Source organism: Opisthorchis viverrini, assembly GCF_000715545.1.
Source record: "Opisthorchis viverrini unplaced genomic scaffold opera_v5_80, whole genome shotgun sequence".
Classification (NCBI taxonomy): Eukaryota; Metazoa; Platyhelminthes; class Trematoda; order Opisthorchiida; family Opisthorchiidae; genus Opisthorchis; species Opisthorchis viverrini.
The window spans coordinates 1,673,094-1,686,859 of record NW_008751735.1 but is presented as its reverse complement, the minus strand read 5'-3'; the positions used below and the strand labels follow the sequence as shown (position 1 = coordinate 1,686,859).

The following is a 13,766-nucleotide window of genomic DNA, read 5'->3' as shown; positions in this document are numbered from 1 at the left end:
CCTTTTTGTTTAACTCTCAGTCCTTTGAACCAACTTTGTGTACCCCATTCACTCTACTGTCGCACGGATTCTATACCCTCCTCCTTTATCCCTTTCAACAGAAAATATTGATAAACCCTGTTTCATACTGTGGTTCCACCAACCCATGAAAATCAAGTTTTAGAATTCCATTTCATAAATCTCCGGACAGGTAACATTTAATGTCTTTCGTAAAAGAGCATTTGTCAACTTTGACCATCGACGCTCACCGCTCATGCAGTTTGGCTTTTCCTCTTATTCGCACAACCAAAAAGAATCTAAAAACCATCTCAAATCCTGATGGTTGTATTTTAAATTACATTCTCCGGTGGAAAATTGGTTATCTTCCATCTGAAGCATGAACGGAATGAGCGATGCACACCCACACGACCAATTTCTCAGACCTCAAGTATGCATTGTCTATTAAAATTTACTTCAGAACAGCATTTGTACATATGCCCTTGTCACTCCCCTAAGCATTGTTCAGCTGTAACATCCGTTCGGTACCTAGCTGCCATGCACGGGGCTGGGATACTGCCAGGTTGCCCAGGCCTAGACAGAGGAAGCCGGGAAGCAGGGGGTCGGGCTCGAACCACGGACCTTTCGGTCAGTAAATTCGCGCTCTAACCACTGTGCCGTCTCGCCCCTACTCAGGGCTTATCACTAATTCTCGTCAACACTCACTCATTACGTGGGAGTAGAAGAACCAAGCACCACAAGTCTACTTGTCTTCTTCCAAACCTTTCAAGACGGTGTTTTGGTGAAAAAACAAATGTTACAAATGGATCAATGGTGGACTCTCATGGGCTCAAACTCGACCAATTTCCAGGTTAATCACTGAAGACTCACTAGTTACCCAGGTTAGCCGGTTATGATAGGTCAGATGCTACAGACGCACATGACCACTAGTAGCAACTAGTACTACACACTACTTAAATCTATGGGTCCGAATGTCGAGGAACTCAGGATATAACTACGGGCATTGCTGAGATTGGAATTTGGGTCACTATAGAGGAGCAAAAGCTGAAACTACCCTCGATCAACAAAGTGGTTCGCGAAACCTACAGCAAAACATCCACCACACTGCCCAAAATGACCCCGAAGCTGATGAATTCCTCCCTTGCCTCCTCCAACAATGCCGGAATAAAATTTGATGCACAAATCTAGTCACCCGATAACAGCGGTAGTCTGCTTTAAAAAGTTGTAGGCCACTTCCGTCAGTTGGTAATTGATCAGGTGGCCGTTGATCTGTTCGCTTGGCAATTGATTTCCAAACGTTTCGCCACCATTTGAGGAGCAATCTTCAGTGCACTGAAGAAGGGTTCACCTCTAAATTTCTTGTCTAACTCTGTCTTTTAATCCAACTTTCTGTCCCCAATTCAGCTTACTGACAACTGCATATGTACAAATGCTGTTCTAAAGTAAAATTTCATAGACAATGCATACTTGAGGTCTGAGAAATTGGTCATGTGGATGTGCATCGCCCATTTCGTTCATGCTTCAGATGGAAAATATCCAATTTTCCACCGGAGAACGTAATTTAAAGTACAACCATCAGGATGTGAGGTGGTTTTTAGATTCTTTTTGGTTGTGCGAATAAGCGGGAAAGCCAACCTGTATGACCGGAGAGCGTCGATGGTCAAAGTGGGCAACTGCTGTTTAGCAAAGGACATTCAAGGTTACTCGTCCAGAGATTTGTGAAATGGAGTCCTGAAACTTGATTTTTACGGGTTGCTGGAGCCACAGTGTAAGACAAGGTTTGTCAGTATTTTGTGTTGAAAGAGCTAAAGGAGGGGGGCATCGAATCAGTCGACAGTAGTGTGAATGGGAGACGGAATATTGGATTAAAGGTCTGAGAGTTAGACGAGGTCAGACGTGAACACTTCTCCAGCGCAATGAAGATGCCTCCTTAATGGTGGACTCTCATGGGCTCAAACTCGACCAATTTCCAGGTTAATCACTGAAGACTCACTAGTTACCCAGGTTAGCCGGTTATGATAGGTCAGATGCTACAGACGCACATGACCACTAGTAGCAACTAGTACTACACACTACTTAAATCTATGGGTCCGAATGTCGAGGAACTCAGGATATAACTACGGGCATTGCTGAGATTGGAATTTGGGTCACTATAGAGGAGCAAAAGCTGAAACTACCCTCGATCAACAAAGTGGTTCGCGAAACCTACAGCAAAACATCCACCACACTGCCCAAAATGACCCCGAAGCTGATGAATTCCTCCCTTGCCTCCTCCAACAATGCCGGAATAAAATTTGATGCACAAATCTAGTCACCCGATAACAGCGGTAGTCTGCTTTAAAAAGTTGTAGGCCACTTCCGTCAGTTGGTAATTGATCAGGTGGCCGTTGATCTGTTCGCTTGGCAATTGATTTCCAAACGTTTCGCCACCATTTGAGGAGCAATCTTCAGTGCACTGAAGAAGGGTTCACCTCTAAATTTCTTGTCTAACTCTGTCTTTTAATCCAACTTTCTGTCCCCAATTCAGCTTACTGACAACTGCATATGTACAAATGCTGTTCTAAAGTAAAATTTCATAGACAATGCATACTTGAGGTCTGAGAAATTGGTCATGTGGATGTGCATCGCCCATTTCGTTCATGCTTCAGATGGAAAATATCCAATTTTCCACCGGAGAACGTAATTTAAAGTACAACCATCAGGATGTGAGGTGGTTTTTAGATTCTTTTTGGTTGTGCGAATAAGCGGGAAAGCCAACCTGTATGACCGGAGAGCGTCGATGGTCAAAGTGGGCAACTGCTGTTTAGCAAAGGACATTCAAGGTTACTCGTCCAGAGATTTGTGAAATGGAGTCCTGAAACTTGATTTTTACGGGTTGCTGGAGCCACAGTGTAAGACAAGGTTTGTCAGTATTTTGTGTTGAAAGAGCTAAAGGAGGGGGGCATCGAATCAGTCGACAGTAGTGTGAATGGGAGACGGAATATTGGATTAAAGGTCTGAGAGTTAGACGAGGTCAGACGTGAACACTTCTCCAGCGCAATGAAGATGCCTCCTTAAATGGTGACAAAACGTTTGCAAACCAATTGACAAGCTCGGCGAACAGATCAACAGCCACCTGATCACCTACCAACTAATGCACCCGACCTACCAATATACCAACACATTACCAACTTCCATCAGTTGCAATTGTTTATACGCACTAGACTGAGTAAAACATCTGGTGATTCACCTTCACTAGGCTTCCTGTGGAAAAAAGCGGTTTTGGTTAATTCTGATTTGTTCAGTACATGTGCGAATTTCCAAGGCATTTCAGAAAATTCGACCATGCTGCCAGCACTTTTTCTCGAAGAAGTAGAATACGATGATGGGGGGCTATATCTCATTCAGTTCCGCATACTACTTGTCACTGCATCTTTCGGTGAAAAAAACTAGAATCGCCTGATCTATCGTCCCGCTTTCTCACAGTTCGTTTATATACGGAAAGACCATGGCAAGACCCATTTGTATCAAGCGTGAAGGGCTTTTAGGGTGTTAACGAAGCTCTGCAATAGTCAAAAGGCAACACAACGAACGTGGAATGTTTGTATGATCATAGTTCACTTCCTGCTTCAAAAGCCATCCGTAGACACTTTCTAAGCCTTCACGGAACTTCAATAAACTGGCTCTTCCATGAATGTGGATGAGTGCTTCCAGTCCCATGAAGGGTCAGTAAGTGATGAACGCAACCTAATCAAGAGTAAAAGCGTTAACGGCGGTTGGACTGACTTACTCCAACCGAAAAATGAGAAAGCCAGTTTCAAACAAATGTAAATTAGTCTCAATCCGACGAAGGCTCATAATTTGTCCGTCTGTCAGCAACTCTCAACTTTTCTTTCCATATTCGGCATGGGTAAAATATGTCGAACCGAATAACTCTCCACACTCCACAGACCCCATTCAGTACGCGGTTGTCCCTTGCATTGTGCTCCGAAAGGCAAGCCCGCACCTTGCCGCAATGGTTCCCCACCACCCCCCATCCCTACAGCTGATCTGGTACATAGTTTGACCAAAGTTCGTTTTCGGTAATTTCTACTCAGGTCATACGACCAAGTTAGTTTTGACTTCGACTATAATCTACATAGTAAAGTTATGGCAACATACCTAACTATTGGTTGTCCGGATGCGTTCATTGGTTGTTGGTCAGGTGGCAGTTGATCTGTTCGCCGGGATTGGCTTGTGCACGTTTCATCCAAATGAGACGGGATCGCCAGCGATTACTCACGGTAAAATAGATTCCAAATAGACTACTTCACATCGCACGAGTAGACACAATGAGGAGTAAAATTTAGGTTCGGTAATGCGATATGGTACCAGAGTTGGCTGCAGCAGTTTCGACAAGAATGGAAGTGTCCCTAAATTACGGAGTTCCTCCCCGTGATGTTTCGTGCAAACGACGGATGAAGTATTATTACTGTTGAGAGGTTATCTATCGGTAATCGATGACAAACGTCCATCAGTTGACCATCGAACCTGAAAATTTTGCTTCCAAATCAGTGGCGAGATGGCTCAGTGGTTAGAGGGCGAATTTCCTGACCGGAATGTCTGTGGCTCCGACCTCCTCCTCTCGACTTCCCGTGTCTAGGCTTGGGCAACCTGGCAGTAACCCAGCCCTCATGTTTTCTCTGGGTGACATGGCAGCTAGGCACCGAAAGGATGTTACAGCTGAACGATTATCTGTGGAATCGTTCTTTTTTTGTGAAAACTGAAGACCAACCACCTCCTCGAGTAACTCCCTCATATTTGTTGTATTCATTTACATCGTTATATAATTCCGTGAGCCTAATGCAAGACCCAGACGGCTTAGATAACCCAAGACCTTGAACGATGGATAACTACAGACTCACAGACTAACGATACTCAGGCGTAGTTACCAGTGGAACACCTGGTAGCTGTATCTATCAATAAATGCTCGATTCCCTAACTGGCGAACAGTTGCGTGCAGTAAGTAGTTCAGACAGTCTTCGCAACCAAGTACAAACACTGAGGCTGCAATTCCCGACCCCTCCCCAAGCATCTCCTCCGCCAAAACTAACCTCGTAACAATTCAGCGAACACAAGTCTGTCATGCCCCTAAAAAAATATCCTTTATGGTTTACATGAGTTGGGCATGAATGAATTAACGGCAGCGTTGACTTCGAATGACCACTTTGGTGTGCGCGTGGATCCTGCCACCAAAAGATCGAATCGCACAGCAGCGAGCATACTTTCATCTCGAACATCTCATCTGATCATACTGCATAGGCAAACAGTCACACGCCGTCAAACTACTTCGTTTAAGTGAAAAACGTTATACCACCGAGCAAAAATTCGTTTGGGAACACGAACGCGTTTCACACAGTTGGAGCCAATAAACCACTTGATCTTTATTCCAACCATAAAGGAACAACGACAAATTGCCGAAGCATGTCTAATGCAGTCAATATTACTTCAAAGCCCAACCTGGACAGCGGGGGGACAAAGCCAATGGCATCAGTCAGGATTTCCTCTAAATTTGTTCACATCATCACAGTGAGTCAGATGCCTGATTAGCACCACAAACATCAGTAACAGGGTTATTCACGAGCTGCATCTGTGAGAAGCTGAACTGCGCAAGATCAGAGCACACTCAGAGTGTTAACACAAGTCGCCGTAAATTGACCATCAGCACGTGTAGGAACATGCTCAAGTCAACCGGTGAGGAACTAGAAATAATATGGGACTATGGGAGTAATGGGAACCGTACTGCCAATACGTCCACAAAGCTGTTTAACCCTGAGTGAAATTGGTGAGGGGATATCCACGAGCTTCAGCTAAAAATGGACCACCCTACTGTGCTTGTGCGCGAATAGGAAAGATTGAATCCTACGATATCAAAAGACATGGGATCAGAGTCGCTTGGAAAAGGCATGTGTACTATATCCGTGCAGCGCATGCAATAAAACAAAATGGATACAAAAAAAGGCCTGGAAGAAAGCGGGGGGAAAGCATGCACTAGGAAAGATCGAAGCAAGTCTACTAGTCTGTGCCCAAATCAATCATCCGAATCATCCGATTCGTCAGATAAGTGGTCCCGACGACCCAGTCTGTTCGTAGACCGACCAGTGATGGTGGAAATCTGAATGCGTTTGGTCGGATCTTCAGTCAGTTTGCTTTTGAGCACACCCATCTGTGCCAGACGCCATTCAAGACCTGGGTGAACCAAGAGATGAGGACAATGTAGTGGGGTGAAACAGCTGAGAAACAAACGTGGATAATTAAGCACAGGCATCTGAGGCATTATAACTTTAAATGAACAACCCGGAAATTCGCACCGGACCACGTCAGTTAATCTACGGTAGGCTTTCCCGCAGCCGGACTTATGCATACATAAGCTAGCGATAACTGGTAATAGTGCGTCTGTCAGTGTCCGCTACGTGTGGTTGATGCCATATCCTGCCCAAACACCGGTTAGTCACACTACTGATCAGCCGCCCGTAGTGAAGCGGTTGTCTTCAACCGCTATCCGGAAGGATGCAAGTTCTCTGGAGCTTCACGCGATTCGCACCGCTAGTGACGCCCAATAAGGGAAAATTAGCTGGACAGTGATCGTTGACTTTTCGACACGGATTGACTCGAATTGCAGGACGAAAAAGCAAACTTCTCAAATGTCCCTATATTGCAAACAGGAAAAAATGCCCGATTTTCTATGGTTCGTAGGAAGCACATCAATTGTTTGTTTCATCGGATACGTCGAATACGTCACCTTCAAGTGAGAGTAAATATTAATCGTACTGCTAGGGCAGATGGGGGTGAAACATCCAATAACTCTTTGACACAGTACATGCATATGACGGTTGATGATTGCTGTCAATCAAGAAGGAATCGGACCATATTTTCTAGCCTGACGGTTTGAAAAATGACAATTATGTATGCTAGCTTCACCAAACACCAATGACAGGGTTTATATTTCGAAGAAGTGTCAGTGTTTCGGGGTTCTTTGGGCATGAGAATCGATTGCAATTAAGTGAGATAAAGTAATGTGCTCGATCGTTAAGACTTGATTAATTATCTGCTGCGGGCCATCGCTGTGCGCTCAAAGTTGTTTGACAGTCACGCTAAGTCTATTCCGATCTGTGTGAATGAGTGATCTTCGCTCAGCATTGTACCAGACTCATGTACCTGCTCGTTCCTTCTTGGATTGTGCCACACACGTTGCGACTGATGGAACCGTATGAAATTCATGCCCGCTTTCTATTATTTAAGTGAGATGGACTACAACAGGGACCTCTTTCGTACCTCCCCATATTTCACGTTCGACTTAACGATTGCTGCACAACAGACAGCCCACGCTGAACCCATTTGCATCATTCGTTGGGTCTGCTAGTCCCCAATCCTAATCGCAGGTGCACTGCTTAAACCGAATTGCACAAAATGGCTGATAACCAAACAGGGGATCTTTGAAAGCACATAAAACGGCGAACCAAGCTGCACCATGTTGAATAACGGAAAGATTCATGTACCTTTGGAGGTAATAGACTTGCCACCAATGGCCTCCGGTCCAATCAGTTGATGTTTCAAATCGCCGGCTTGATAGATGAGTAAAGAGGGAAGATTCCGTTCGGGATAGTCTGGAATGCAAAGTGCGGATTCCCCCCGAAGAAATTTGACGGCAGGGAATTTCCGAGCTAATTCGACCAGATGCGTGTCCACAATGTTACACAAGAGGTGTCTAAAGTAGATAAACGACAGTGCGTAGACAAATGTGGCGTCAAAGTGAATATCATTCAGAACATGGGAGAAAGTTAGCTGGTAAAGTAACAGATTTTCTGGCTCACTACTCTGAGATGAGCAAGGGAAGAGGTTCTTATTTGTTGTGCCGAAGTCCCAGTGATGACTTATGGAAAAAGGGCCAGTGTGGCCTGTTCGAAAGAAAGTTTGATAAATAAAGGGACCGATATATCCGCATGACCACTCCACTAGGAAAGGTGAGAAAAACAGTCTGAGTAAAACAGGAAATTGTCTGAATCCCTCCTCACGTATTTATTGCCCCCAAACTACACTAACTCCCAGAGTAAGCAAAATCGTCTGGTCACCTGGGGCTCTTAACAGTGAACCCAAATCACTGACAATAGCCACCAACTGAGTGAACCAGTTACAGATTGTCGCTCTGCTTGGAACACTTGGGTGGATTCTGATCACCCGCCCTTCCGATGTCACTTGCAAGCATGCTTTTCGGGGCCGCTTGTACACCGGAAAACCCGTTTGGAAAAGCAGGGGTTGACAGGATCTGATACCATAAGAATTTACCAAAACAATTTGTAATTCAAACTGACTGGTCATCTGAAATCGACTTTCACTAGAATGTGACCGCCAGACTATTACATAATGTTCGGGCCACTGCCAGGACTAAAACAGGTTGTGAACGTCGGATCGCACAGGACATTTCCTGATTCTCAGGAAAGTGCCTCCATTGGTGACACATATTATTGAATAGGGCACGTCACCGGACGCCCAGTGAAAATGAGTGTGTGTAGCGGCCACCAAGCCTGTGCGATGAGGACGGTTGTGCCTGCAAATTACTCCAGACATTGTTCAAAAGCTGTCTGTGAGTTAAACTATTAAGAGCAAGTTGGGTGGAGGGGGAAGAAAACTAGTTTTATTGCAAAACAATATCAAGTGCCCTCCCCAAGTAACCTGCAGCACAGTAACCACCTGAAATATTTTAACCACTGTAAGAATCCGGCAACCCAACAATCTGTATACGGCAACCTACAAATGCATCACATCATGCTGTTTGTCTCGTTAATAAAAAAAAACTCAAAATCAAATCGTCCAAATGTAGCATCCTTTCGGTGCCTAGCTGTCATGCCAACGGAAGGAGGCACGAGGATACCGCCAGGTTACCCAAGGCAGGACCAGTCGGGATGCTGAGGTTGGGTTCGAACCACGGACCTTCCTGTCCATAAGCTGGCCCCTTAATCACTGAGCCACTTCAAGCTCATATGAAGATGTGTCTGTAACGGAAGTCAAGACAACAGTCCGCCTGGAAAGATGAAACCATAAATTAAAACCCAACTAAGGGGTCAATATTCATCAAAGGTTAGCATGGTGCATATCAACTTCAACTTTTAAGCGCCGGAACAACAAATGTAGTGCAACTGTGCAACATTTCGCTCTTATGATTAAATCATTATCATCAATGATAGCAACACCGGATGGGAACAGTGGCGTTTCACCGCCGCACATCCATGTTAATTTATTTGAATAAAGCCTTACAACATAAAGAAAGGCACGCAGCAAAAGAAGAATATAGGGCTAGGCTACCATAAGCATACGAGGTACCTACAACTCCAACACTCAGTCAGGCAATCTGGAGGGAAACTGACAGCATGAATGCCACTGACATCAGTTAGCCGCCATACCGTTCAATGTCTCCAACCAAGCACGGGGACGGTCACGTAGACCTCATCCAGCACTCACAGCGCCCAAACACCTTATACACTCGGAAAATCGAATGATTAAATCAACTTAAAAACCCACCCGCGTTGAGCTACGTGTATTACCACATAAGCGTCGCCAGCGCCAGAAACCTCGTTCTTCCAATCCGACTTGGAAATTTCACGAACTTGTCCAAATTTAGCTAGACTCGCCTCTTCCTGGAGTTTTGCCAGCCGCTTGCGCCTATATTCTTCCAAGAACTTCGCGTCCTCTTCATCTAGTCCTCCATCTTCTGCCAGGTCCAACTTCTCCTCTAGTTCGTCTGCCGTTAACTTCTCTAACAGACTTTCTAGAACCATAGTTAGGTGCTGCAACCTAGAATAACTTACTTGGATCTGGCGGAGAAGGAGGAGGTTTTTCAACAACACTGACCTTCGGTGGTAATATGCCTTTCTTTCGCAGGATATCATTCCATTCAGTGTCCTCATCTGGATTCTTACTATGCGTACAAAAAACAACTGAAACTACAAACCTGCATTATTGAACCAGCTCACAGTCGGTTGCTGGCGAAGGACGGCTGTACAGAGGTAAGGTGTATCATGCCAGTTACACGTAATTCGATTGGAACACAACATAAAAATTAAGAATCGGTAACCGTGAGTAGCACAAAGCGATTCCTGGGTAACTGATGGGTCTCGGAATGACAGACGGAGGTGTGCAGTACAAGTCGTCCGAGATGCCGTTTCACCGAAAGCGAACGACTCATACGGATAAAAGTAGAGTGGCCTCGGTAAATTTTACGAGATAACCACAGGTTATAAGCACGTATCATTTTGTATACGAATAACGAAGAAGCCAGGAACTAGCATCAGTAGGATTGAATCGTGGGTTTCGGTTTATAAATAAAGGGGGAAGAGAGCCAGGCGGCGTTGGTAATTACTCCGATCGCCCTCGGGACCAGCCAGTGAATGGCTAAGGCTGACTTCACAGGAGACAGTTAAATAAGAATGCTTACGGATGCAAGGGGAGAATCAAGGCGACGACACAAAGATCTGACGAACTGTAGGAATGGAGAAGTGCAGAACGTAGTCGGGTGGGTATGAGGTTAGAAACAGAAGTGGGGTTTAACGGTGGGGCGAGATAGACCAAGTGGTTAGAGCGCGAATTTACTGGCCGGAAGGTCCATGGTTCGAGCCCGACCTATGTCTCTCGACTTCCCTATCTAGGCTTGGGCAACCTGGCAACATCCCAGCCCTCGTGCCTCCTTCGTGTGGCATGGCAGCTAGGCGCCGAAAGGGTGTTACAGCTGAGCTATTTTTTTAGGGTTTAACGGGTATCACCATTGCAATCCGAAGAGATCTGAACACCCGGGTGTTCGAGACGTTCCGCAGTCTGCCTCGTTACTCCATCAATGATGACCGTATACGAAGTAGAGTGGATGCATGTCAGAAACTCCTGCTGAGAGAAAAACTTTTAGATACTGATGCTTCACTGCCGTAAAACCACAAGGGTTTGCTCGAATCTATTCAAAATCTTAGTTAAAAAGACTGAAGAAAGAAACTGATGCTAGCCTATCGCTACCATCCGATACCAGTAGCAGTTATGAAACATCACTGATCAAACAATTAAAAAGGGCCTCAGATTATCAGCCTACAAAGTCCGTGTCCCGTAAACCTGTGACAATAGTTCTTACGGTTGATGACTCTTGAGACCGTGTCCCTTTGGGGTGCATTCAGAGATTTCACGCACTGAAGCACAACAGTATCGTGGAGGATACTGTTTTGCATCCATCTTCATAGATTAGAAAGACGATAAGGTTCGCATTGGAAACTATTTGATCACGGGGATTCTGAAGATCCTCGGCATTCGCTTCATTATGCCATCGAAAATCAAGTCAAATTAAAATTAGGAAAGTGCACCTAATTGCCAGACATCACTTGATATAGGGAAACCCTTTAGCGACCACCATAGTTGTTCAGCTATAACACCCTTTCGGTGCCTAGCTGCCGTGCCACCTGTGAATATTCGACTATAAGAGTCTGACTTTCCACTTCCATAAGAGCTCGTACTGGTCGGAACGTTAAGCACTCCTTGTGTCATGCCCATTTATTAACCAGCAAACTGTAGCTCTGATTCAGGGGAAGACACCTATCGAGAACTCACCTTCAGGAACAGCTTTGACATGGTTATAATAGAATATTACAATGCACAGGCGGAACGAAGCAATCTGGATGCAAAAAGCAATGATAAGGGTGAACGCCATTCGCGACTTTCCACTGATCACCAGTTATTTTCCAGCAGTACTTGGTTTAAACGTAATGGATGTCGACGCACCACCAGACTCCACGCACTGCTGAGCAGCTTTGGAGTCGATATGACCGGACTGTTGGTGGGTGCGTTTTTTCATTACACAAACTCAGATAACGACCTGGTTTAGTGCAGTGTTAATAAATTTCCCCAGTAAACCCTTTAAACCAACTCCTTAGTCAGCAGCAGGAAAAACCCAATCAACAACCTGGGGAGACATGCCAAAACGTGTTGTACAATGCATCACCAGCAACCCCGTAGGAGGATATCGACCGCAACTGGGTTGACACCAATACGACTGTACGTAACACCGGAAGGAAACCAGCGCCGAACTTCGTTCTGTGAAGTGAGGGTAGAATTCGGTGAAATTCAACAAGACGACGCTTCAAATATAACCAGAGAAGTGGACAGGGAAGTATGGCGCAACCGGAAAGTCCAAGAAATAGAGGCCACTGCGATTTGGAGCAAACGGAAGAGGTGTCGGCTAACCCAAAAAAGACAATACCGAAACGACTTTCACTGAGTTATTCGAAAATAACATTGGGGAATTAATGTATGTAAGGACAAGTGTTTAGATCACCGAGTGCACTATTTCCAACAAAAATCATTGTGCTGTAGCACCCTTTTAGTGCCTAGCTGCCATGTCACCTGAAGGAAGCATGAGGGGTGGGATACTGCCAGGTCGCCCAAGCCTAGATAGAGGTAGGGGGCTGGGGTCCGGCTCGAACCACAGACTTTCTGATCAGTAAATTCGCGCCCTGATCACTGAACCATTTCACCCTTTCCAAAAGAGTTCCGTTGTCTAGTTTTACATGTGCCTGTGCCTTTAGTTCAACCGCCCCCCCCCCCATTTATAGCGATAGTCTGTGAAATACTATCGGCCTGCAGGGCCAGACTACCTCACCGTAACGTGACCCGCATTAGCCAGGTTGATCATTGTGCTCACTTCGAAATCGCGCCTGAAGAGTGACTAAGACTTAGATTATACGTGTTACGCCACTTGATTTTGCCGGTTATTTGTCCGCACGGAGTAATCATCATCATCGGGAGCATGACATCAGTGTTCGGCACTGAGGCTTCGCTGCTGTGCCATGTGGGTGGGTTGGGATACTGTCAGGCCACCCACATCTAGCAGAAGAACGATTAGGGACAAAAGTCTGCAGCTCAAAAGTATGATTGTAAGTCAGCGGAACAAGTTGGCACAGATGTTCCCAACAACAACCTAGAAGACCAGGAGACTCTTCGTCAGAACACCCTAAATAGAATACCGAAAGCGGTTCAGTGTCCAGAACTGCGCTTCAGACCTCCCCATTTGAGTCCACTTTGCGGATTCTTCATGCACTTCATCCGTTAAAACGCCAGATTGAAAAGCTGATTCCCGAAAATTAACCGCCGCACAGGTCGTGGTCGTGTCACGAATGTTAAATACGTAAACACTGTTCGCTACATCGCCATTTATGGCGTCAACAATATACTTCGTTCAAACTAGAAGACGGTGCATACCAGGCACCTGTATGCGCTGTTTGTAATACGGTTGTGAGCTGATAAACAAGTTTCGAGTTGGCCCTGCGATCCGGCGACCAGCTTCAAAAGATACCTAATCTCGACTAGGTTGAGACGAAAAAACTTCAGTGAGCAGCTTGTCGCTTTTCACTGCAACTACGGTAGTTCTCTCGTTCCACCAAACCTCCAAATAAAGCCTCGCAAGTAGAGAGCAAAATCAAGGTCAGCTGGAACAACCTCTGATATCTGAATCCTCAAAAGCCCTGTGGTTGGGTCAACAAGCTGTACCGGCCATCCGAGCTGCCGTAATTTAAACCCAATCAGCATTTTGACTGAAATTATACAGGAGAAGAAGGATCGCGTTGGCCCGTCCATGGAAATAACTGCTACCGTTCGTAAAGGTGTGCCGCGAGTGGCTACCAGCACAGTAGCCACAACCTGGTTGGTCAGAATGTAGACCACTCAAAATCGAGTAATCACAGCTGGGCGAACACGATTCTATCAAGGCGGCTGTGATGGACGTG

At 45.5% G+C, this 13,766-nt stretch overlaps 2 protein-coding genes across 2 annotated transcripts; one reads left to right on the top strand and one right to left on the bottom strand.

Annotated features, from left to right (window-relative positions):
* Window positions 1-534: 534 nt before the first annotated feature.
* On the top strand, window positions 535-4,855 carry T265_13567 (hypothetical protein; the record flags this gene model as incomplete). The annotated part of the gene is made up of 3 exons (XM_009169486.1): window positions 535-628; window positions 3,089-3,217; window positions 4,619-4,855. Coding segments are annotated over 3 exons (459 nt in total), but the record flags the coding sequence as incomplete, so codon positions are not given.
* Window positions 4,856-5,443: 588 nt separating this feature from the next.
* T265_04681 (hypothetical protein) lies at window positions 5,444-10,067 on the bottom strand (the record flags this gene model as incomplete). Its single annotated transcript, XM_009169472.1, has 5 exons — window positions 5,444-6,204; window positions 7,515-7,723; window positions 9,535-9,781; window positions 9,822-9,920; window positions 9,965-10,067. 5 exons carry the CDS (start codon window positions 10,065-10,067, stop codon window positions 6,047-6,049), a joined length of 816 nt encoding a protein of 271 aa, XP_009167736.1.
* Window positions 10,068-13,766: the final 3,699 nt, after the last annotated feature.